This window comes from Dendrobates tinctorius, unplaced genomic scaffold (assembly GCF_039654945.1).
Source record: "Dendrobates tinctorius isolate UK_male_01 unplaced genomic scaffold, ASM3965494v1 ptg000082l, whole genome shotgun sequence".
In the NCBI taxonomy this organism is placed as follows: domain Eukaryota; kingdom Metazoa; phylum Chordata; class Amphibia; order Anura; family Dendrobatidae; genus Dendrobates; species Dendrobates tinctorius.
Window position 1 is genome coordinate 7,050,560 of NW_027361750.1, and position 27,402 is coordinate 7,077,961.

Below are 27,402 nucleotides of genomic sequence, written 5' to 3' on the forward strand. Positions count from 1 at the left end.
AAACAGATGTCCAGCACTACATGGATCATAAAGCACTTTGAAAAGTTTCTTGACCTCACAACATAAGGGGACAAGCAGAGTAAGTTGAAATAACTATATACCAGATATAAGCTTGCATAGTTGAAAAGACATATATAGCATTCAGGATTAACTGCTTGCTGACATTGAATGGAGTGGAGAAACACAGGAGTTGATTCAGAGCAGAGATTGAAAGAGCTGGTTACCAGATATAAACTTGTATAGTTGAAAACACATATATAGCATTCAGGATTAACTGCTTGCTGACATTGATTGGAGTTGAGAAACACAGGAGTTGATTCAGAGCAGAGATTGAAAGAGCTGGTTACCTGTATGAAGAGAATAGAGTTAAGGGTAGTAGTGTGGTGGCTCTGACGGGATGACGTGGGATATTAGGGGTAGTAGTCCGGTGGCTCTGATGGGATGATGTGGGATATTAGTGGTAGTAGTCCGGTGGCTCTGACGGGATGATGTGGGATATTAGTGGTAGTAGTCCAGTGGCCCTGGCTGATGGGATGATGTGGGATATTAGGGGTAGTAGTCCGGTAGCACTGGCAGACGGGATGATGTGGGATATTAGGGGTAGTGGTACGGAGGGTCTGACAAGATGATGTGGGATATTAAGAGTAGTAGTCAAGTGGCTCTGACGGGATGATGTGGGATATTAGAGATAGTAGTCTGATAGCTCTGGCTGATTGGATGATGTGGGATATTAGGGGTAGTTGTCTGGTGGCTCTGGCTGATGGGATGATGTGGAATATTAGGGGTAGTATTCCGGTGGCTCTGACTAGGGGGGATGATGTGGGATATTATAGTGAATATGGCTATGCGGAGTGGGGGGGGCTGTACACTCAGGTTTATATTTACTGTATATATATATATATATATATATATGTGTGTAATCATTATAATTTGTTATGACTAACCGCAGTTAGTTACTATGCCCGGGCAAAGCCGGGCTCTTCAGCTAGTAAAGAATAATGATGAAATAATGTGATGTACAAAAGTGCAATGAACCTGCACCACAACACCAATAATATAGGATGATGTGCCATGCACCAAAAAATGTATGTGATGAATGGAAGAGAGAAGTATATATGTAAGGTTCGGCCAGGGTGGTAGTCGTAGCTGAGGTAAAGGGCCCAGGCGCGCCCTGGCCTCCCCTCACATACACATCACAGTTTTCTGGCAGCATACCTGTTGCTCCATTCTTCTCACCTTCATAGCTTTCCCTAGATGGCTGTATATTTTTTCCATAAATTTTGGTACAAGCGGAGTTACAGTCCAATTCCAACTTTTAACAAGAAACTTTAGTCTTATATGTTCTCGGTCCGTTCACTTCAGTTACAGCAGATATGCCAGGTAACACAAAGTTTGCCTTATTCTCTTTCCCTATATTCTCACCGTCACCTTCCAGAATGTTCCTGTGTCGTCCCATCCCAGTCAGTATCACATCATCCTCCCTGTCCAGCTTCGCTCTCTTTCGGAGTTCCCCTGTCTGTTTCACCCCAGACAAAAGGGCATCTGCACACATAGCAAGCTGCCACATAATGCCTTTATAAAGCCTGCCCTGCTGCAAACTTTGTTATACTGATCTCTTCTGCTGTATACTGCGCTGTTATTCTCTTTGGCCCTCCGTCCTGGAACGGCTTGGCTACTATCTTCACAATGTTACGGGGCTAACTGCCCTGTCAGGGCTCCCCTAACCCAACTGACTAAAATGCGGGATGCTCCCCGGCTTAACCACAGTTAGCCCCTCCTAAATTTAACTATATACATCCTGAGCATAGCTCTACCCCCATCTAGAGGACTAAATAGGGTACTACACTTTTCCTACCATAAAACACATCCACAAATTATGCATATAAAAACATTTAAAAAAGGGCAAGCAAATACTGAAAGATTACCCTTATGCAACAAAGTACATTTACCATGTCATAATTAGAGATGAGCTAACCTTTCAAGGTTCGATTCAGTTTGGCAAACATCTCGATGTTCACCGCACATACCCAAACCCCATTAACTTCAATGGAAGGCTAAGTAAAACACATAGACAACACCTTAAGGTGGGCCAAAAAGCTTTACAAACACCTCAAATTAGGACCAGACTCCAAGAAAAGCGACATCAATTGGCTCAGAGTACAAATAGTGTAAGTTATGCAGCATGGATGCCTGGAACAGGACTTTGACCAGCATTTGTAGCTGAAACATTGATCAGTAACAGGTGGATGAGTGACAGGTGTAGGACAAATTCAGGCAACACACGGAGGAGACCAAACTAAGAGTCCAAGTATTTCCCTAAATTAGGGGCAAACAACAGACAACAGGAAAAGTAGCATCAAATGACCCACAGTAGAAATTTGATAATCACACAGCAGCAGTCAGCCATGGGCCATGCATGAGGTATCAGGATCTGGGCCAGCATTTAGAGCTTTGAATTTAAGTTTCAATTAAGATGGGAGAGGGACCGGTATAAGCCTGTTGTACTGGGAGCCCTGATACCTCATGCAATAGCTCAATCTGCATTTCTGCTCAGCCACACTTAGGTGGCATAAATATCAGCTTCATAGACTATTATTGTAAGGGCAGGCCTGGTGATCTGCGAGCCTTACTGCTACAGGCAAATCACATGAAGCAGACTCAGCTTGGAGTCCAAACATTTCAAAAAATTATTGCAACACACCACTAAAGTAGCATCAATTTCCACAGACAAGAAATAGCATAATGGGCCTCTCAGACCCCTTCCACTACAGGCAATCCACCAAATGGAGACTCAAATTGGAGTCTCCACGTTTCAAAAAATTATTGGCACATACCAGTAAACTGGCATCAATTTCCCCAGAGTAGAAATCGTATAATGGGCCTCTCATACCCCTTCCACTACAGGCAAGCCACCAGATGTAGACACAACTTGGAATTTCCACATTTATAAAATTGTTTGTAACAGCAGCAGTAGCAACAGCAGGACAGAAGTCACCACAAACATGTCACAGACTGTAATAACATGAGATCAATGCATCACACTAAAAACAACACCATCGCCTAGTCTACCCAGTCTGCGACTGGCATGCAAAAGTTATTGGTGATCTATGACTTGTTCATGTTGATAAAAGTTAGGCAGTATACACTTTCAGGGGACAGATAGATGCACTTATCCATCAGGACACCAACAGCAGTGCTGAAGACACATTCTGAGAGAACGTTGGCTGCCAGGCATGACAAAACCTCAAAGGAGGGACAGGCGAGCTCAAGCCACTCTTTCGTTTTTGAAGACCAAAATGCAAAAGGGTCCAAATTCACCCTGATGGCATTGATATTGAGCTCAAGATATTCCTGCACCATCCTCTCATGTCGCTCACAACTTGTCAGACTTGTACTCTGCTCTGCTGGTGCACAGGCTAGTGTAAAAAATGTGTAAAATGACTCACAGAAATTGCTCATGCCACTTACACTGCTGCTGCTAATGTTTTTAAGTTGACGACTCAACATTCCCAGGGTTGGAAGTTTATAACTGTGATGTACACTGTGGGCCTCACTGCTGTCTTGGGGAAACCACTCTTAAGATTGTCTACCAGCGTGTTGCAAAACTCCAGCATGTGTGCTTCCCTTTCAATGGCGGGGGGGCATCTGGCAAAATTTACTCTTGTACCATGGATCTAACAGAGTGGCAACCCAGTAGTGATCACTATTTCTAATTCTAACAATAAGGCCAACAAGCATGTTCCAGCAAGAATGCGCTCATATGTTGGACACTTCCATGAGGTCCAAGTCCATGCTGTGTTAGTTGAGTGATGACACTCAAGCTTGCTTCCTCTGTCCCCCTCCCACCAACCACAAACAAAAGAGAGGAGATCATTATTCTCTTCATCTCCTGACTGGTGCATGCCCATCACTTCTTCCTTCTTGTCCTCTTACATTTGTTCCTAGGCTCTTGCACCTTCACTAACAGTTAGTCTGGTACCTTGAGCCCCCCTCAATTGCTGTAATTCACCCTCCCATGGCTGTGTGATGACAGTGCGGAATGTTGTGAGCTCATCTGTTCATTCACCTTTTGTGTCTGAGGATCTCCCTCTTCTGGTGAAGGAAGGTAGTGAGGCTGATTTGGATGAAAGAAACCAAACACCTGATCAGGTGGATTGTGACTGGGTAACAGGAACTTCAGACTGGATATAAGGCAGCCGACGCCCTTCTGAGTGGCTGGTGATTTCTCTGCTGGATTCTTGGAGACCAGTCTGATTCCTGCTTCCCAAAGATAAGTTTTTGCTCTGCTATTGAACTTATTAGTTTTGGTTTTGTTTACCTTGTTTTGGAGTTCAGCCATCCCCGACTGGGGGGGTGCTGGATTCTTATTCCTTGATCAGTGTTCTCTTTTGCTCTGCTTTCAGAATATTCTGAGTGCTGATATAGGGTTTGAAGTCTAGTGACTTCAGGGTCCTTTTTGCTTATCACTTGTGTTGGTAATATTTTTAGCAGGGTTTTCTCGAATTTCAGACAGCAGCTTTTCTGTCCTGTCCTTTTTAGTTAGCTTGGGCCCCATCGTTTGCTCATCCTATCTTTCTATCTGTGCTAGTGTTTTCATCTTGCTTCACCGTCATTATATGTTGGGGGCTGCCTATTGCTTTGGGGTCTGCTCTGGGGCAGTCAGTTTTTCCCTTTTCTCTCTTTAGGCTTATTTAGATCTCCGGCTGTGATGAGGTGTCTAGGATCACCGTAGGAACACTCCATGGCTACTGCTAGTTGTGTGATAGGATTAGGGGTCTGCAATCCGCTAGTTTCCAACCTCTCTGATTTTCTGGGCTGAGCTTGCATTTTTGTTTTTTCCTCCTTGGTGACTCAATCATAACAGCGGACCTTAGAGATATTGTTATACCTTTCGCATCCTCCTCTGCTTCCACCTCTTCCTCTGGGACCAACACCTCCTCCTGCAGACTATTCAATGTGTGTTCCATCATGTAGATAACTGGAATAGTGATGATGCATCATCAGTGCTAACCATCTTAGTAGCTATTTCTAAACTGTGAGGAAGGGTGCAGAGGTCCTTCATCCATGCCCACTCTGCAAGTGTGATTTGCACATGTCAGTACTACGTTGGCCCAGTCTATGCAAAAGGACATATTGCACAGGGCTCATTGCTGCTGCCATAGTCACTGCAACATGTGGATAGTGGAAATCCACTGTGTCGGCACATCGCATATTAAACGGTTAACCGGTAGGCTGAAAGGCCTCTGTAGTGATGCAAGTTGATGACCAGTGGGGTGTGAACGGCGGAAGTGAGAAAAAATTGACTATGTTTTCGGGAGCAAGGCGTCCAGGCTGGGATGTGTGAGAGAAATTGCTGTACCACCAGGTTGAGGACATGAGCCATGCAAGGCACATGTGTGAGGTTGCCCCAGCATAGGACCGCCACCAGTTTCACACCATTAGCTCACACAACCTTCCCTGGCTCCAGGTTCATTGGAGATAGCTTTTGCTCAAACTTGGCATGGATGCGGTACAATTTGACTACTACATGCATGAACCGACATGATTTGTCAATCAGCAAATTACTGTTTTTTAGTTTGTTTGTTTTTTTTGTTACCATCTTAACAAAAAGGATTGAATGAAGGATTAAGAAAAAAATGTGTAATTCAAACGAAGCATGACAGCTTCCCAGTACATTAAATCACTGTATGACTAATCATACTGGCACTTCAATTATCTCTTCCCCATTATAAATGGAATCTCTGTATTATTAGCAGACTGCTACACCAATCATTTCCAGTGCTGCAGTTGTACAACACACAATGGAGTATTTGTTCAATGTTTTATGGCTTTCTCTCCATATCGTTATTTCTGAGATGTGAGCCATGACATGATTTCTCTATGCTAAATCACCCTACAATTAGCTGCTGCATTCACTGCCTCCGCTTTTGTACTGGCTATGATAGTTTTTCTTAATTAGCTGCAATCTATCAATATAATGTCTTAGCTGCAAGGTATTATGCCTGTGTTATGCTGCTGTGCCTGAGGTCATATGCGCCTTATGTGGCTAATGCAGCCTCCTGTAATGATTAAAATAGCAGCGCAGCAGACATTTTTTGGTCGATTTGTGGGAACTCAATTGCAAATTGTTCAAATTTGCCAGGGCAAGCAAATTTTCTAAAATTTTATGCAAATTCAATTTGTACCAAATTATTTGCTCATCTCTTTCAAATTGTAGTTGAATAACAGATGTCAAACTTGCTGATGTTTCACAGCTTTTCCATTCCAAACTTGGTTCATGTATCAGGTCACGGATAAATGTCAAAACACTTTAGTCCAAAACAGCTTTGTAAATCTTTTGTGTGAGTATATAAAGCCAGATGGGGGTGGTAGGAACCCACTCATTTTTCCTTGACAACAACAAATACACTGTACAGCTATGTTTTAGTCCATTTGTACATGGGTCATAAGTGCAGGCTGCATTTGGAACTGACCTTCTGTAAATGGCTCTTTATTTCTATTCAGGTCTCCTGTATTTGCCTGTCATTCAGTGAAGCGCATTCGAGGGTCAGCATTCTGGGAGTTGCTAGGACAACTCACTGATATTCCAAATATGCAAGTGCACTAAAAACCTGCAACCCATGCTCATCTACAGTAGGTTAATGGACATAGTGTAAAGGATCAAATTGGTTTAATGGAAGAGTGCATCTAAGAAAGCCATGAATTTCATACATTATAGCAGAAAAGGCCTATTTGATACATTATCAGGAAGCAATGCTTACTTACTGAAGACCTGAAGAGATGTTTCTTATTTGGCTCAAAACCTCTTAAAGCAGAGAAAAGGACGTTATGAGCAGGACTCCAATACAATCACATGAAGTGTTTTATTCTAAGTATTGAAGACACTCATTATAATTCTAGCAATGATAAAAACATACTCCATACCTAGCTTTAATGAGCAAAATTGCTTTGACATTATCTTTAACCATAAAGCACTGAGGATTGTAGTGGTCTTTATTACCATTATTATAATTATTACTTATTTATAGAGCACCATTGATTCCATGGTGCTGAACATGAGAAGGGGTTACATACAGGATGCAGATATAAAGTATGGTGAACAAACTAACAGACGGGTACAGAAATGAGAGGGCCCTGCCCTTGTGGGCTTACAGACTACAGGATAATGGGGAAAGAGACAGTAGGTTGGGGGGTCTTAAGTTGGAAAGCAATAATAATTGGACTGCTAAAGCCTACAATTGTTAAAAGTCTAAAGTAAAAAATATAACAGGCGAGTAGTTAATAAACTAATTTTTACCTGTATATCAGTTGTATTGATAAGTTATTTAGTATTGCATGCTAAAGTTCATTTTCTTCATCTCCTCGCAAATCTTTACAATCAGCAAAACTGCAGTACTCAAAAAGCAAGTTATAGCGATTCTCTTTCTATAGTGAAGTTAACAACTTTATTGGACCAATTTATCAAACTGCTTTCATCAGATTTCTGGTGTAAAACATTTTGATAAGTGCCATAGCAAAATTTTGTGACGTTTGGCGTGTTCTCTACAGTTTCTCCCATCTCTGCCAAACGGTTCGAAACTGGGGTAACACGGGTACAAAATGGGAGTTTGAAGCCACTACTTGTTTAATTCTTGATGAGCTATAATGCACCTTACGCCACAAATTTTACTCCAGTTCAAGACTAAAGTAAAATTTCTGGCAAGGCACGTGGCGGTGCACACAGCTTTTCAAATGTGCCTAATTCATTAATAAAAGTGTACCCGTCAAAGTACCATTCCAGCGTTTTTTTCCACATTTTACTGGTGGAGTAGTGTCACTAATCTAAATTCCCTGCCACTAGGACTATACTCACCAGCTGCCATCTTCATCTGTTATCAGTGCCGCTCCAGTAGTTTTCTGTAGATTATGATCTGACGGATTTTTTAATTGTCTCAATTTTTACCTGTGGCAATAGGCATTTTTGTTTTATGGAGTCTAGCTGAAGACCCAGGAAGGACTGGACGGATTGTGGCTCGATTCTGGACTTCTTGAAATTTATTATCCAACCTAGAGCCTGCAGAGATAAGATTGCGTCAGCAACTCGTCCATTACATTGTTGAGTTGAGTTTCCTATTATTAAGAAGTCATCCAGATAGGGTATTATCAATGTGTCCAGTCTCCAGCTTTTAAGCCATAGGCTACTCCTGGCTTTATTAAGCAGGCCTGCTGTTCTGGCTGCCAGTGTTTTGTAGTAGTGATGGGCGAATAGCATCATTGCTCGGGTCTCCCTGAGCATGCTCAGGTGATCTCTGAGTATTTTGGCGCGCTCGGAGATTTAGTTTTCGTTGTCTCAGCTGCATGATTTGCGACTTGTAGACAGGATGAATACATGTGGGAATTCCCTAACAAACAGGCATTCCACACATGTATTCAAGCTGTCTAGCAGTCACAAATCATGGAGCTGAGGGGATGAAAACTAAATCTCCGAGCACGCCAAAATACTCGGAGCAAACCCGAGCATGCTCTGGGAGACCCGAGCAACGAGTATACACGCTCATGACTATTTGGTAGGTAATCTGGAAGTCATTCCTTAATGTAAATTTATGAGAGCCAGAGCATGGCCAGAACGTGGCTCTCATAGATTTGCATTGAGAGCCTGTAGCCGCTATCTCTGACTTCAGAAGTTGTAGTCACAAGACGACGGTGTGGGATGGGAGCGTCACTGGGAAAAGCTGAAGACATACGGCTGGTATAATACTAGTATGGGCAGCAAATGAATCAAAACTTGAATTCTCAAAAAGTCCTCTAGAAAATTCCTCAATGATTTAGAAAGGTGTAGCAGGCAAATTAAAATTAAAATCTAATTTTTATTAGTATCCTATAGTATCAAAACTAGGAACATACAACCAAAATGGTTAAAACACTGATCAAAGTTAGCATAAAGTGTACCAATACGCAATTAGGGAACTTAAATTAGTAGCATCACTCTAGCACTAAACACAAAAAAAAATGGAGTGGTGCTTTAATTTTTTAATCAGGAGCGTCTCACTCCAAAATCTCCACTCAACAAGACTGGCGTGAACAACACTGATCTTGATGAATTGGTGCCTTCATCAACAATATTTTTAGATCTAATTCATAATACAATTTACTTGATACAGTTCTTCTTCTTCCTGGCTGCTTAGTTTGTAGTCACCATTGATAAATTAAGTTATTCATTTCTTGTAATGGAAATCAATGCTCCATGCACCTGTAGGTTACTAGCAGGTGCGTAGGATGCAGTGACGAGCAGGAGGCAGAGCAAGTGTTAACCGGTGTTTTTTATATATCAAGAGGAAAAAAGATGACAAAGCTTTCTCCACACAGGGAGTTGATATGTACAATATGCACAGCAGTATTGCATGGGCAGATATGTGAAAGTACAGTATAATGCGGTGACAGCCTGACTTCAGCTGTCAACAACGGTAAATAAAAAAATAGTCGCTAACGGTGGGGAAGGAAAAACATAGGGTTCAACTTATCAGACTCTGTCATCCGGAGTAAGGTGGTTGGAAGATCCCACGATGGTGCCGCAGATGGCGCATCACGTCGAGGAAGTGGTCCTGGATGTACCAGAGGCACTGTTTCTTGGCGGAGGCAAAGCGTCTGGGAACTTTTGGTGGTCCGCTGTATGTCTGGGTACCAGTGGCTGTTGTCCTAATGCATGTGGAGGAGGGATCCAGTCTCAAGTCCGCAGCCGCGGCTGTAGAGTTGAAGTCTCTGACAGGGGCTGTGCACCCTAAGCTGTCAGCGGTCAAGTGTTGTGCAGTAAGGTCAGTGTTTCCTGCCTGCGGTTGTGTAGGGTTGGCGTCCGGCAGCAGTAAGCGGTCACTGCCGCTGTTGCTGGATGCAGGGTATTACACACTCAAGCATAGTTGGCCATATGTTGTTTTGCCCGCAGGGAGGGAGCAAGCCTTCACCTGCCGCAGCTCCTGTCTTCCCACCAAAGGCCCTGGGTTCCATCTCCCAGGCCTTTTTATAACAGACCCGCCCTTGGCAGCAGGGGTCACCTATCTGTCCCGGTCAGATTCTCTGTCCCCCTGCAACACTAGTGGCAGTCCCAATGGTTCTGGCCCAGAGTCACTGTTGCCTCTATTGTTCCGGTCCTTCCTCCCACACACCAATGTCCTTAGTCTGTGCATATACAAAAAAAGATAATGCAAACAAGCAAGACTTTAGCATAAAGCACCATAGGAAAGGGACTGAACAGTAAGCCAGACAAATAATGAGACAAAAGGAAGATAACAAACTACTAGGACAGAGTCAGAAAACAGTCAAGTACCAACCAGGAGATGGAAAAAGAGCAGTGAAATATTAGTCAACCACAGTTACTTATGTACTATTTTAAGCCAACAACCATCCATCTGCTTTCTGTTATTTTAATGTTTTTTCATGATTTTTTCTCCAATTTGTTAAGCATTTTTAATATGTATAATGAAAATGCAGCCGCAACTGCAAAAAAAAAACCTTAATTTAAAAAGTCATACTAATTGAAAGACATATATAAAATAAAAACATCAAACATTGCAAGGCTACAAATGAAAGTTTTTAAGGTCAGTACTATATCAAATATCTTATAAATCCAACAATGTAGACCAGCTCACTCCTGTGAACCACCTGGAACCTCAGCTGACCTGGTTAACTCCGTTGTGCCCGGATCTGGATGTAGGAGTCCATCCATACAAATGTGAACAACGACAAAGCAAAGTCCAGCAATAACGTGAGCAATCCAGGATGCTGTTAAAAAATTTTTTCTTTTTATTCATAAATCCATTAAAATGCAATGGTCCAAGCAGTTCAAAACAGCAATAACGCAGGAAAGTCGTGCAGATAGGACAAATATATATATATATATATATATATATATATATATCAAATATCTTATATCAAAAGTAAAGAAGTAAAAGGGCCTTGAAGAGCCTATCAAGGGATGAAACATAAAATGAGTTGTGTTATATATTTTGTTGAAAAGGTTTTATTAGGGCTTGTTTAGATGAGCATATTTTCACTTTGCACGCTATCTATGTGCAGATGTACTACACACGAGCAGCGTATGGACCAATACAGGTGATTGGAGTAGTTGAAATAAAAGTTTTTGCATTCAGATAGATGAACTACATGTAAAAAAAATGCAGCATGTACTACTTTGATTCATTGTTTGAATGAAGTCTGGTCATTAAACTTAAAGGAGGCAAAAGAAATGGACGCTATACAGACACCATCCACATAGCATCCATTTTTAATGTAACCATTGTAATTTTCTACATAGGAAAATGTGTTCAGCTTTATATAATTTGATAATTGCTGAGGTCTCAAAACAAATGTTAATACAAATGAAAAACCATCCTTTTTTTTTTTTCATGAAAGGAAGAAGATTTTTCATGGCCGTCTAAACCCAACCTAAGGTGTCATACTTATTTAGAGAAAACTTGTTAGTTGCTGAAAAGATATTTGGGAATGATTACTCTATTGTTTAAAGGGGTTCTCTGGGAATAGAAAAAAAGGAACTAACGGAAATATATTTATAAATATAGTTCTAGATGCTTCTAAGTTTCAATCGTTATGTATTGGGAGGCAATTACTATAGAATTAAATTGGCTGCCGCTAACACCATTAACAGCTGAACGAATCAACAGGAGACAGATGTGTAGTACCCTACAGTGGCCACTATCACAAGATGGACAGCTCTGCAAGTGAGTAATTCTGGTCGGAGAAATTGCATATCTGAGTGAAAAATCCGCAGTCATATCCCTTTTTTTGCACTGCACGGACAAAATGAGCAACAAATCATAGAGCAGGGATCACTACGTAAGTAAATAATATAAATATTTTTATTGTGAAAATACAAATCACACCAAAAAACACACTACATAAAAACATTTCAGAACAGAGTTTCATGGAAACACAAATCATACTTCTACAGGCCCCACTGACCATCAGGTGGTCTTCTCTTCCATCTTCCCAGTGGATGGCCATGGAACAAGGAGGTGGAATAAGATTCTGCAGATGAACAACTGGCGACGTCGATGGTGCCGTCAGCAAAGATTTGGATTTCTGGATCACGGAGTGAATTACCGTTACGATGGACTACTTGCTAGAGATGGGGTGCACCTTACGAAGACTGGAAAGCATGTATTTGGAAGTCGCCTTGCTACACTTGTAAGGAGAGCTTTAAACTAGAACAACATGGGAAGGGAAGCAAAAGACCAGAAAAAGCGATACACCTGACAAATGCTATTGAGAACTCTGCTATTAGAAGTGGAAAGGAAGAACAAAGACAAAAGAATCTAATTAATAAAAATATGGGAGAAAGAGAAACCTATCACAAACTAAAATGTTTCTATACTAATGCACAAAGCATGGGCAACAAACAAGGAGAATTCGAACTACTAACACAGGAAAAGAAATATGATGTCATTGGAATCACTGAAACTTGGTGGGACAATACACATGATTGGAATACAAGACTAGAAGGATACAGCTTATTTGCAAGAAACAGACTTGATAAACGAGGAGGAGGTGTCGCATTGTATGTTAGAAACGCATATATCTGACAGAGATTGAAGCTTCAGAGACTGGGAGTTCTGTGGAAACTGCTTGGGTAAGAATACAAGGACAGAACAATGGAAAGGACACCATTGTAGGCATTTACTACAGGCCGCCTGTGCAAGCTGAAGATATGGATGAACTCTTTATGCATCAAATGGCCAAGTTCTCCAAAAAATATGACATAGTTGTCATGGGAGATTTCAACTATCCAGACATTTGTTGGGAATCTCTCTCAGGCAAACTAACAGGTCAAGGAAATTCTTATCCTCTCTTGCTGACAACTTTATCTTCCAAAAGGTAGGGGAGAAAACAAGGGGAACTGCTACCTTGGATCTAATCCTTATAAACAGGGAAGAAATGGTTGAGGAGGTAAAAGTGGCTGGGACCCTAGGAGGTAGCGACCATGCTATTTTGGAGTTTTGGATAACTAGAGGCGGAAGACCTGTGAAGACTCAGACATCAAAGTTAGATTTCAGAAAGGCAGATTTTAAGGGATTCAGAAAGAGAATTGGAGGGATATCCTTAAAGACAAAAATGTCCAGGAAGGATGGGAAATCTTGAAAAATGAAATTCTCAAAGCACAGTTGTTAACAATTCCGAAAAGAGGGAAGAATAGGAAGCATTTAAGGAAACCAGGATGGATGAACACAGAACTTAAGCACATGCTAAAAAGGAAGAAAAAATGTTTATAAAATGGAAAGAGGGAGGCATATCTAAAGAAAAATATAATGCTGTCTGCAGAACCTGCAGGGCACAAATCAGATTATCTAAAGCTGAAAATGAATTGAGGCTTGCAAGAGATGTCAAAAGCAATAATAAAGGATTTTGGGGATATGTCAAAAGTAAAAGAAAAGTCAAAAATGCTATAGGATTTTTACAGGATGAAAATTATGAAATGGTAAGACAGGATGTTGAGAAGGCTGAACTTTTAAATTCCTATTTTGCATCTGTTTCTCTCAGAAAGGAAATGTAACATCAACTGTTCTTCACTGTCCTATTAAGGGAATAGAAGAATCCAGGATATCTATAAACAGAAAGACAGTGAGGAAACACTTAGCTAACCTAAATGAATTCAAGTCTCCAGGTCCAGATGAATTACACCCCAGAGTACTGAAGGAGATAGCAGAAGAAATTTTTGAACCCCTCTCCATAATCTTTGAAAATTCTTGGAGAAGAGGAGAAGTGCCAGAAGACTGGAGAAGAGCAAATGTTGTTCCTATCTTCAAAAAGGGGAAGAAGGTGGACCCAGGCAACTATAGGCCGGTGAGTCTGACTTCTATACCAGGAAAGATCTTTGAACAAATTATTAAACAACATGTATGTCAGTACCTGGATAAGAATGAAGTGATTAAACAGAGTCAGCATGGGTTTGTAACTAATAAGTAATGTCAGACTAACTTAATTTCCTTCTATGACGGAATCACTGATTGGGTGGATCAAGGAAATGCTGTAGATATAGTATATCTTGACTTCAGCAAAGCATTTGACAAAGTCTCTCATACAATCCTTATTGAAAAAATGACTAAGTATGGAATGGACAAGGCAACTGTTAGGTGGATTCATAACTGGCTTAGTGATCGGACCCTAAGAGTGGTTGTAAATGGCTGAACATCCAGTTGGAAGAATGTCTCAAGTGGGGTACCGCAGGGCTCTGTCCTGGACCCTGTATTGTTCAACATCTTTATCAACGATTTAGATGAAGGAATTGAGGGTAAACTGATTAAATTTGCTGATGACACAAAGCTAGGAGGGATAGCTAATACTAGAGAAGAGAGAGAGGATTCAAAAAGATATAAATAAACTGGAGAAGTGGGCAGCAACTAACAGATTGGTTTTTAACAGGGAGAAATGCAAAGTACTACATCTGGGCAATAAAAATGAAAAAAGCATATACAGAATGGGAGGAATAGGGCTAAGTGACAGCACATGTGAAAAAGACTTGGGTATACTAATAGATCACAGACTGAATATGAGTCAACAGTGTGATGCAGCAGCAAAAAAGGCAAATGCAATTCTAGGATGTATTAACAGAATCATACAGTCTAGATCACGTGAAGTCATTATTTCCCTCTACTCCTCTTTGGTCAGACCTCATCTGGAATATTGTGTCCAGTTTTGGGCACCACATTTTAAAAAAGACATCAACAAACTGGAGCAAGTTCAGAAAAGAGCGACCATAATGGTGACTGGTCTGCAAACCCTGTCTTATGAGGAAAGGTTGCAGGATTTAGGAATGTTTAGTTTGCAAAAGAGAAGACTGAGAGGAGACTTAATAGCTGTCTACAAATATCTAAAGGGCTGTCACATTTTAGAAGGATCAACTTTATTCTCATTTGCACAAGGAAAGACTAGAAGCAATGGGATGAAACTGAATGGGAGGAGACACAGATTAGATATTAGGAAAAACTTTTTGACAGTTAGAGTGATCAATGAGTGGAACAGGCTGCCACAAGAAGTGGTGAGTTCTCCTGCAATGGAAGTCTTCAAACAGAGCCTGGACAGACATCTGACTGGGATGATTTAGCGAATCCTGCTTTGAGCAGGGGGTTGGACCAGATGGCCCAGGAGGTCCCTTCCAACTCTACGATTCTATGATTATAATATCCTGCCAAACATTGCACATCTGCCAAAGATATAAAGGGTACTAAATACAGTATTTGGACAATCCTGAGATCCTGAGTAAATATCTTAATAAACTCTGATATATATATTGTGAAGTAATAATACATATACAGGAAAACAGGTGAGCAACCTTCATAAAAAGTCAAGCTGTTCACTAGTGTACATAAAGCCCAACATAGAATAAAGACTGTATGGTTACCTACATATGGGCATGAGACTGGGTAATAAAATGGAGGGAGAGACAAAGAATGTGTAGCCCTTATCAGAGGATACAAATAAAGATATTAGTTGGAAATGAAGCCATATAGCATTGTCATCAACACCAACCCAAAATGAGATGCTCCAAGACCAATTCACAAAACTTAACCTGTCATGAGGAGCCAAATGAAGAGACCTGATGCATGTCGCCACTGCCGTGGCTTCCTCAGGGGTCAGTAGCAACTGAAGTTGTGGTGATCGCATTAAAATTCTGGTGCCATCTTACCTCAGGGAGGTATCCTGGGGGCCCTCCCACACCCATGATTCCTGTGATTGGCTTTTCAATTCTGAACAGCCAATCGCAGCATTTCTCATTGTTTCAGACAATCAGATTGGCTAAAATAATGATGTATGATGTCCCAACCTAGGATCGAGCACCGATTCTAGGCTGCTGCTTGGCAAGAACAGTCTTGACCAGAAAGGGCCCAGATTGGCGCGATCGCTGATTACATCGATCACGCCAATCGCAGGGCATCACCACGGTGTGACAGCGCTGTGCCCTGCTGTTGACCTGCCTATGATCAGAGCTGTGAGCTCCATTCATAGCCATGGCCTGGAGCAGATGATTGGCACGATCGACGAGTACATCGATGATGCCAATCACAGAGCACAGCCGTGGTGTGACCGCGCTGTGCCCTGCTGGTAACCTCCCGGTGACCTGCCTAGAATCAGAACTGTGAATTCACATACTATGCTGTTGCCAGGGTCACCAGGGCCAGCTCTGATTGGTGTGATCGGTATGACCGCTCTTTGACCTGTCACCTGTCTGTGACCACACTGCAGGTCCTCACACCTGCTGAGGATTCCTGCAGAGTGGTCACCTAAAGAATCTTCTGCTGTGCTGGGCCTTATGAAACCACAGAAGCCTTTGACACTACAAACCCTGCTGAGGAAAAAGAGCAAAGAACAGAGAAGAAGGAAGACAAAAGAAACACGAGAGACTACAACTGTGCTTTGTGATCCCTGATCCCTGCCCAATCTCTCTTCATCCACCCCAATCCCTCTCTTCCCCCCTTCCCTCCTCCCCCTCTCCCCCTTCTTCCTCTTTTAACCCCTCCACCCCTTTGCGTCTCCTCAGTGCACACATTATGTAGCCGTAACTGTTTTCTGATAAATAAAAAATGAATAAAAAATTGGGGACTAAAAAATCATTTTTGTGGGAAAAAAAATGTTTTTTTTTCACGGCTGGGCATTATAAACTAGTGAAACACTTGGGGGTTCAAAGTTCCATTCACTATCTCCATCCATCCCTCACTTCCTCGAGATGGCTGGACCATCATTGTAAATACATCATTGTAAATACACACCTGTACTTTGTATCTCCCCCACCTCATTGTAGATTGTAAGCTCTCACGGGCAGGGTCGTCTTATTTGCTTTAATTATTATATTGTTAACGTTGTTACTTATGACTTATGTTTGGAACTGTTAAACTGTAAAGCGCTGCGGAATATGTTGGCACTATATAAATAAAGATTATTATTATTATTAACATGACGCCCACAGACTAGAGTTGAGCGACTTTGGTCGGATCGGGTTTCATGAAACAAAATTTGTTTCAGATGAAACAGGTCCGACTAGGGCAAAAAAAAGTCTGAATTTCGTCCGAAACCCGACCCCAATGCAAGTCAACTCTACCGCAGACCATTCCATCAAAGTCTGCATTCCAAAACATCACTACTTCCCTTCCGAACAGTAGTTTTTTCCCACATATGGGGTATCAGCATACTCAGAACAAATTGGACAACAACTTTTGGAGTCCAATTTCTCCTGTTACCCTTGGGAAAATAAAAAATTGGGAACTACAAAATCATTTTTGTGGGAAAAAAAAGTTTTTTTTTTCACGGCCGGGCATTTTAAACTTTAGTGAAACACTTGGGGGTTCAAAGTTCTTATCAAACATCTAGATAAGTTCCTTAGGGGGTATACTTTCCAAAACTGGGTCACCTGTGGGGGGTTTCCACTGATTAGGCACATCGGGGGCTATCCAAATGTAACATAGCGTCCAATCTCAATTCCAGCTAATTTTGGTTTGAAAATGTCAAACGGCGCTCCTTTCCTTCTGAGCTCTGCTGTATGCCCAAACAGTGATTCCTCCCAACATATGGGGTATCAGCATACTCAGGACAAATTGTGCAAGAACTTTTGGGGTCCAATTTCTCCTGTTATCCTTGGGAAATTAAAAAATTGTGGACTAAAAGATCATGTTTGTGGAAAAAATATGATTTTTTATTTTCACCCCCGGGCGTTATAAACTTTAGTGAAACACTTGGGGGTTCAAAGTTCTCACCACACATCAATATAAGTTTCTTGGGGGGGTCTAGTTTCCAAAATAGGGTCACTTGTGGGGGGTTTCCACTGTTTAGGCACATCAGGGTCACATATGGCATCCGATCTTAATTCCAGCCAATTTTGGTTTGAAAAAGTCATATGGTGCCCCTTTCCTTCTGAGCCCTGCCATGCACCCAAAGAGTGGTTTTCCCACACATATGGGGTATCAACGTACTCAGGAGCAATTGCACAACAACATTATCTGTCCATTTTCTCTTTTTACGCTTGTGAAAATAAAAAAATTGTTGCTAAAATATCATTTTTGTGACTAAAAAGTTAAATGTTTGCTTTTTCCTTCCACGTTGCTTCTGCTCCTGTGAAACACCTGAAGGGTTAATAAACTTCTTGAATGTGGTTTTCATCAGCTTGAGGTATGCACTTTTTAAAATAGTGTCACTTTTGGGTATTTTCTGCCATATAGACCCCTCAAAGTGACTTTAAATGTGAGGTGGTCCCTAAAAAAATGGTTTTGTAAATTTTGCTGTAAAAATGAGAAATCGCTGGTCAACCTTTAACCCTTATAACGTCCTAACAAAAAAAATTTTGCATCCAAAATTGTGCTAATGCAAAGTAGATATGTGGGAAATGTTATTTATTAACTATTTTGTCTGGCATATTTGTCTGTTTTAAGGTCATAAAAATTCAAAGTTTGAAAATTGCAAAATTTTCTCCATATTTCCATTTTTTTCATAAATAAACGGAAGTCATATCGAAGAAATTTTGCCCCTATCATGAAGTACAATATGTCATGAAAAAACATTCTCAGAATTGCCGAGATCCGTTGAAGCGTTCCAGAGTTATTACCTCATAAAGGGACATTGGTCAGAATTCTAAAAATTAGCCCGGTCATTAACGTGCAAACCACCCTTGGGGGTTAAGGGGTTAATATCAGCCCGCAGCTTTCTGTTTAGCCTTTACTGGTTTTTGGTTATAGGGGGGACCCCAAGTCAATTTTTGGGGGGGCTCTCTCCTGTAATAACCAGTAAAGGCTAATCAAACAGCTGTGAGCTGATATTAATAGCCTGGAAACATTTATAATTATTGGCCCCTTTACCAGAAAATTAACATCAGCTCCCAGTGGTCGGCTTTCCCTCTTCAGGTTCAAAAAATACACGCGGGAGTCCAATCCATTTCTTATTGTAAACTATTTATTTTATACATGATATGCACAGTGGGTGCTGAATACAACTCCAATTATTGTCTTCTGGTCGCGCTGATCTCAGGGAGATGATGAGAGCTGCCTTAAGCACCCGGCGCCTGGGAACAGCTTACTGTACTAATTTTCCAATAATTTTCCAAGGTGCCGGTACATGTCACAAGGGCACAGGGATGGCACAATGATGCCACACGGATGTATGGACAGAAAACGGATACACGGATGTCACATATGTAAATATGAATGGCACGCATACACGAACCACGGATCTCACTAGTACTGTTTTTTCCACTACAGGAATAACCAGGACGTGTGAAGGGGGCCTTTCTGTGTTCTCTAACATACAGCTTAAACCAGAATTCTTTCTCCTTCTCTAGATTCTTCTAGCAGCGACTTCTCCCAGAGAACAAAAGAATCGGGGCAACATCATTGGACTGGGGAGAGTCAGGTGTCAATATCGGATTTGACCAACTTTAGTCTTGTGTGTAAGTGGGCCTCATATAATTTCACACATGAAAATGTATAAGCAATTGAAAAATGGATTTTAAGCATAAATGACAGTTGCATTTACTACACCATACAGTCAGTGTACACAACTTTCTGAACACTATGCAAAAAATGTGTACAAAAACTGAGTTAAAGTCTGAGAAAAACAAAAATGACCAACTAATGTTTTTCCATGTTTTTTATGTTTAATTAGTTTGAATGAACTTTATTTTTTTCTGCAGTATATGCACAATTTTCCAGCCCTGCATTTAGTGTTTGAAAAGTTGAGGAGAATTTGTATATAATAAAATAAATAAAATAAATAAATACATTTTATTTTGTATAGCGCCGACATATTCCGCAGCACTTTAAATTTCAGAGGGGATTTGTACAGACAAAAGACATTACAGCATAACAATAATTACATAGATTATAACAAATACCAAGAGGAATGAGGGCCCTGCTCGCAAGCTTACAATCTATGAGGAAAAAGGGGAGACACGGAAGGTGGGTGGTAACAATTACCCTGATTGTTTGGACCAGCCATAATGTTAAGTGTGTAACAGTACAGACACAGAGGGCTAATGGATGCATAAAGCATGTGTGAACATGATGCCGGGAACCTGGTTATGGTAAAACTTTTGACTGTGCACCCAGGGATAGATTAGGTTAATGTGTTGAGGTGGTAGGCCAGTCTGAATAAATGCGTTTTCAGGGCACGCTTAAACTTGTGGGGATTGGGGACTAATCATATTGACCTGGGAAGTGCATTCCAAAGAATTGGTGCAGCACGTGTAAAGTCTTGGAGATGGGAGTGGAAGGTTCTGATTGTTGAGGATGCTAACCTCAGGTCATCAGCAGAACAGAGGGCGCGGGTAGGGTGGTATACTGAAACAAGGGAGGAGATGTAGGGTGGTGCTGAGCCATGGAGAGCTTTGTGGGTGAGGGTAATAAGTTTGTACTGGATTCTGGGGTGGATGAGTAGCCAGTGTAACGACTGGCACAAGGTAGAGGCATCGGTGTAACAAATGTACACTAATTAATCATTTATACCCTTGTATTTATAGGTGTGCTTATTACTTCTGGATTGTTTGTGTTTCTTTTTTCAACTAATAATTTTTTCTATAAAATTACAGTTCATGCCATCAATGTCTATCATGAGTAGTATAAAACACAATTCATACAGTGAAGAAATATGTACAGATCCTGATGGAAAAAATAAAAAGCAATTGTATAGTGATGTGACACAGTATACTCACATCACTAACACACTGTATAAAGAAAGTGAATATTTCATTTATACACTGGACATCACAGCTGCCATCAGGGCATTACTAGCCTTACTGGTGTATGGGACCCAGTGAACAGGAGTAAAGAGGGGGGCCCGGACTGGTTATGACATGCTAGCAGAAAGTCTCACCTTGTCCGGGCTCCCCCCTCGTTTTGCTTCTGCTCACCAGGCCCCAGGGGCAGAGGTGGGTTATGCGGGTTGAGTATTCAACTGAACATGTATCCTTGGTGGCTTCCTGAATGTCAATAGTTAACAGCCGCCAGCCAATCAGAGTCCAGCAGATTACTTTGGCACATCCGCGCTGCATATGAAGAGGGAAGAGAACATCGCTGGACCACGACCAGGTAATGAAAAACTTCTTTTTTTATTAAATAGCTGTGATATGGAGGACAGGGAGACATGATGAATGTTGTACCACCTTTCGTAGCAGCCTGTTCCACTCGTTATTCACCCTCACTGTCAAAAAGTTTTTTCTAATATCTAATCTGTATCTTCTTCCTTTCAGTTTTATTACATTGTTCCTCGTGCTTCCATGGGAAAATTAGAATAATGATCCCTCTACACTGTGACATCCCTTCAGATATTTGCAGACAGCTACTAAGCCTCCTCTTAATCTTCTTTTCTGCATGCTAAACAAGCTAAATGATTTAGATGAAGGAATTGAGTGTACACTGATTAAGTTTGCTGATGACACAAAGCTAGGAGGGAAAACTAATATTAGAGAAGAGAGAGAGAGGATTCAAAAAGATATAAATAAACTGGAGCAGTGGGCAGCAACTAACAGAATAATTGAAATAAAAATGAAAAAAGAATATACGGAATGGGAGGAATAGAGCTAAGCAACAGTACATGTGAAAAAGATTTGGGTATACTAACAGATCTTGAACTTAACATGAGTCAACAGTGTGATGCAGCAGCAAAAAAGGCAAATGCAATTCTGGGATGTATTAAGAGAAGCATACAGTCTAGATCATGTGAAGTCATTATTGCCCTCTACTCCTCTTTGGTCAGACCTCATCTGGAATACTGTGTCCAGTTTTGGGCACCACATTTTAAAAAAGACATCAACAAACTGGAGCAAGTTCAGAGAAGAGCGACCAGAATGGTGACTGGTCTGCAAACCATGTCCTATGAGGAACGGTTACAGAATTTGGGAATGTTTAACTTGCAAAAATGAAGACTGAGAGGAGACTTAATAGCTGTCTACAAATATCTCAAGGTCTGTCACATTGCAGAATGATCATCTTTTTCTCATTTGCACAAGGAAAGACTAGAAGCAATGGGATGAAAATGAATGGGAGGATACACAGATTAGATATTAGAAAAATCTTTTTGACAGTTCGACTGATCAATGAGTTGAACAGGCTGCCATGAGAGGTGGTGAGTTCTTCCATGGAAGTCTTCAATCAGAGGCTGGACAGACATTTGTCTGGGATGATTTAGTGAATCCTGCTTTGAGCTGGGGGCTGGACCAGATGACCCAGGAGGTTCCTTCCAACTCTACCATTTTATGATCTATGATTCTATGATTCCCAGATCCTTTAACTGTTCCTCGTAGGACATACTTTGCAGTCCGCTCACCATCCTGGTAGCTCTTCTCTGAAATTGCTCCAGTTTTTAAATGTCTTTTTTAAAATGTGGTGCCCAGAACTGGTCACAATATTCCAGATGAGGCTTGACAAAGGAGGTGTAGAGGGGAATAATTACTTCACGTGATCTGGAATCTATGCTTCTATTAATACATCCTCGAACTGTGCTTGCCTGTTTTACTGCTGAATCACACTGTTGACTCATGTGCAGTCTGTGATCTATTAGTATAGAGGATATATATCGTGGCACAGCTGTGAATGGTGCTCAAGTAGGATCCCAACCTGTAAATAGTACAAAGAAAACTTGGCACTCGACTTGGATAACTGTGAAATATTTTAATGCAGTCCAAAGTTACGTTTTGGTCCCAGAGTGGACCTTCATCAAGTACTGCAACAAATATATATCAAGAACAACAATTAAACATCACATCTCAGAGAATTCGAGAAGCAAACATGAGTCAAAATGAAATCAATGGCCATTACGGCATAATGTAAGTGCATATAGTATCAAAGGAGGGAATAGGATGGAGTTGAGTGGGAAAGAACAAGAATAGGGATACCTACCCGACTGCTCAGTATTGATGGTATCCAGTATGTTGAATGGAAAGATGTCTGAAATATGAATAACGAGCTTCAGTAGTCATGCAGACTGAAACAGGGGTGAGCATCTAGAGTGAGCCAACGTACTGTTTGGACAATTGGTACTCCTTCTGGGGGTACAGTTAAATGGTCAGTAAGTATGTTGACCCGGTAAAGACAAATGTGCCACAATGAGTGTGGACAATATTAGACTATAAGAGGCAATCTTAAAATGTGGCACCCACCAGGTTGCTATAGTGCAATAACTGAGAGTTATAAGAATCTTCTTTTCCAGGTATGGACAATGTCTGTGATAAATGGAACAATATTTATGTAATATAAAATAAGGTAAAAAATAGTGCTTAAAAGAAAATGCTTAGCAGGAAATAATGCTTACTTTTATAGTGCAAGGTATCCTTATGTGTCCCAATATGCTTAGCAGGAAATAATGCTTACTTTTATAGTGCAAGGTATCTTTATGTGTCCCAATATAAGGGCGTTAGGACTGTCCTAAAGGTAGTAATATGCTTAATTAACACCAGGTAAGGTAAAAAAAATTAGCGCATAAAAGAAAATGCTTAGCCAGAAACGGTGCTTACTTGTATGATGAAAGATATTTTTATGTGTCCCAATAAAAGGGCATTTGGACTGTCCTAAAGGAGTAATGTGCTCCATTAATGCCAAATTATGATAAATATGGAATATACTGAAACAAATGTTGTATGTCTTACCAGTGGTAGTTCAGTGGGGGATGTGCCCGGCTCACAACGCGGTATCCACCGCTTGTTGGAGTGAGCTGTAGCATCTCAGAGATGCTGTATTTGTGGGAGGAGGGCGGGACATGTGTGTGCTGATACAGGAAGCGCATCACCGGAAGTGACGTCATTTTGCGTTCCACAGAGCTAAAGCTTGCGTTCCAGGCACCATATTTGTCCAGTGTAAGCTGAATCAATACAGAAATGGTGTATGTACAGTGCTGTATGTATTGATGAAATATATGAGTCAGTCAAGCAGGGGGTAAGAACCACAAGGTCCAGAGGGATGAATCAAGTAGAGAGGTTGCAAGTTGTATTCAATTGAGGCGGCACTGTAAAAAGAGACATTGGTATTAATACAATGACCACATATACATATGATAATAAAGTAAATACAAATAAATTCCCCAAACACCAGGAATATAAATAATGAGCCCAACTCAAAGTCAACATAATACCACCGAATTCCATGTAAAGACAATTAAGCAAAAACTAGAGATCAAATAGAGTTTTCCAAGCAAAATACATTTTATTTAACAAAATGTGAAAGCAGAGCATAAATACTAATGCAAGCTACAACGGGCATTGGTAACACAGTACAAGTGCAAGAGGTGCTGTAGCACAGATAAGTTTTTTAAGCTGCTTAAATAAAAATAAAGTGCTGAAATGTTAGAACGCTTACATGTAATCTAGAGTAACGCTGCCCAGCCTGCTGCCATTACGCACATTACACCGTGGCTTCTTCACTTTGTGCAGTATGTACAATATTAAGAGGCTCATCTATATATGGCACTGATGCACTTTAAAACTGGAACCTTGTTTCCTGTTTTCCCATTTGAGGTAAACACCTACATTAGGTTAAAATTTTAACAGGTTTAGGTGAAATTTATTTAGATATTTGTGATATAGATGAGGTCTAACTACTTAATTGTTGTAATGTACTGATAAGGGTGAAACTGTGTTACCCATGCCCGTTGTAGCTTGCATTAGTATTTATGCTCTGTGTTCACATTTTGTTAAATAAAATGTATTTTGCTTGGAAAATTCTATTTGATCCCTAGTTTTTGCTTAATTGTCTTTACATGGGATTCGGTGGTAATATGATAATAAAGGCATGAGTTTCATACATTTGGGCAACACCAAGGAGACAAAGTGTAAGTACTGTAAGGTTGAGGCAGAAGCTGGACGTCACTGTTAAACAATTACACTAAAATGTGCAAATATTATAATTAAATAAGATAATCTAACCAGACTTAGAGATATACATTCAATAAAAGGAATACAATTAAATAAAGGAATGCAGATTGTACTCTCTATTAAGCCCCTTAGGGGATAAAGTCTGTAGCTGATGGATCCAGTATGATTCCCTCTTCTTCAGCAAATGAATCCGGTCACCTCCTCGCCTGGAAGGTGAAATATGTTCTATAACCTGAAATTTTAATTGAGCTATGGTGTGTCCCTTTGTAATGAAATGAAATGGTACTGGTAACAACATATTTTTACAACGGATGGTGGACTTATGTTTTGAGATGCGATCTTTTATAGGTTGTGTTATTTCACCTATATACAACAGACCGCAGCTGAATCACAGGTAGAAGAGTAATTTAATGTGTATTTTTTACCTGAATGAGGGTGGTAAAAAGCATCCCCTTTCAGTACACTATTGCACTGATTACAGTGCAGGCAAGGGTATGTGCCGACCTTGGGAGTATGAAGGAACCTCTGTGTGGATATCTGTGTTCTAGTGCCAATATCTGCTCTTACATGTGAGTCTCGGATGTTGGGAGGGTGCTTGTAACATGGCAGAAAAGGTTTATGGAACTCACTGACATTTCGATGTGCTGTTTTAAGAAGATCCCAGTACTTCCGCGAATTGTGCGATGTAAGTGTCACAATCTATTTTTGGATCTGTGGCAGAGTCTGGATTCTTATAGGAAACTTTTTCCTTTTGCCCCCGGTGGCCGCTGGTGCTACTACAACTGTAGTTGCTTTGCTGCTGATTTTCCCCCCGGTGGCCCCTGGTGTTACTACAACTGTAGTTGCTTTGGTGCTGGTTTTCCCCCCGGTGGCTGCTGGTGTTACTACATGTTTAATTAGCCAGCAGGTGGTGACCAATCCCCTCCTTCCTATAAAAGGAGGTCAGGTGCTTAGCTCCTTTTTGGTAATACTGGTCATTTGGAAGCCAACCGTTCAGAGGAGAGAAGCTACCTTGAGCAGTGGTGTTTGCAGCTTATCTGGAGAAGTGGTTTTCCTGCTGGAAGCTGCTTTCAGGTGCCTTTCTCTGCGGTCCGGTGCATGACTGCAGAGCAAGCTAAGTTTGTTGATTTTTCCCTATCTGTTATTTTCCCCGGTGTCCCCTTGTTTGTCTTTGTTGGTCTTGTGACTGACCGATCGGCGGGTTGTGACGCAGGGCCAGTCACACCGTGACATTATTACCAACCTACCCATTTTTCTGGTAAGCCATGACCTAAATACAGGCCTTTGCCCAACTGCTTCACACCTTCATTGATGAGCTTAGGGTGCTGTGTGGTGAGGTGGTTTGTGGGGTACCTGAGGGCATGCCAGTGTTTTTGGACAGTGGAGCGGGAGTCAATTTGGTGGACGCTTAGTTTGTCCAGACTCATGGCCTGAAGTGTAGGACGCTGACCAAGCACCTAAGCGTCCAGGCCATTGACTCTGTTCCACTGAGCCAGGGGAGGTTGACCCAAGTCGTGGAAAATATACATCTGCATATAGAAACAAATTAAGAGTCCCTGTCATGCTATGTCTTGGAGGGAATGCCATCACCTATAGTTTTAGGAATCCCTTGGTTGGAGAAACACAACCCAGTCATAGATTGGCGGTCTAGGGAAGTAGTCAGCTCTGCTCAGTCATGTGAGGGCTGCTGCCTGGGGGCTACAGTCTGCCGTCTTTCTACAACCGTCCCCTTCTTCACCAGTGGGGGCAGCAGAGGTGCTACAAGGGAGTAGGGGCAAGTCTCAACCCTCGCCATTAGTCAACCCGGAGAGGCGGAGTTCTCATAGGAGGAGGGGTCGGAGAAGGGTGGTGGTTCCCTCTGTGAATTGCGGGGGTATGAGTGTGGTGACACAGGGGGACGCCTCTGTTGTCAGTTCCTGGAAGAGTTCACTGTCTTGTGGCAAACGTGTGTGTGGCAATAAACATTCAGGTCCGGACCTGTGTGTGAACGAGTATGTATGGGTGTCCACCAAAAACATCCAGTGGAAGTGTGCTCCTGGGGTCTGGAGTTCTCGGGTGAACGGGCCGTATCAAGTGTTGACCATCCTCAGCCCGGGGACTTACCAGCTGGAGCTACCCCCAATAGTGCCCATACACAACTCATTCCCCAAGACTGCGCTCTGGAGATTTGTGGTGCCTCCGGAGCATGCGTTGCCACTTCCATCTGCCCACATTTGCCATAAACCTGAGAGTCAGGTAGTTGCTGAAGTGAACTCTGGTGGATCTAGGCTTCCTCACTGTAGGTGGTTTTCCAGTGAGGTGCGGTGTTGAGGGTCCAGAGGACCCTCATTGAAGGAGGAGTACTGTCACGATCTATTTTTGGATCCGTGGCAGAGTCTGGATTCATATAGAAACTTTTTTCTTTTGCCCCCGGTGGCCGCTGGTGTTGCTAAAACTGTAGTTGCTTTGCTGCTGGTTTTCCCCCTGGTGGCCGCTGGTGTTACTTCATGTTTAATTAGCCAGCAGGTGGTGACCAACCCCCTCCTTCCTATAAAAGGAGGTCAGGTGCTTAGCTCCTTGTTGGTAAAACTGGT

General features: G+C 41.5%; 1 protein-coding gene across 2 annotated transcripts in view; it reads left to right on the forward strand.

Annotated features, from left to right (window-relative positions):
- Positions 1 to 27,402, forward strand: part of CUNH8orf34 (chromosome unknown C8orf34 homolog) — a 967,955-nt gene that overhangs the window by 657,043 nt on the left and 283,510 nt on the right. For both annotated transcript variants that reach the window (XM_073583858.1, XM_073583859.1), the window contains exon 14: positions 19,310 to 19,417. In XM_073583858.1, the coding sequence (XP_073439959.1) occupies positions 19,310 to 19,417 (108 nt within the window). The remainder of the gene's footprint in view (positions 1 to 19,309; positions 19,418 to 27,402) is intronic.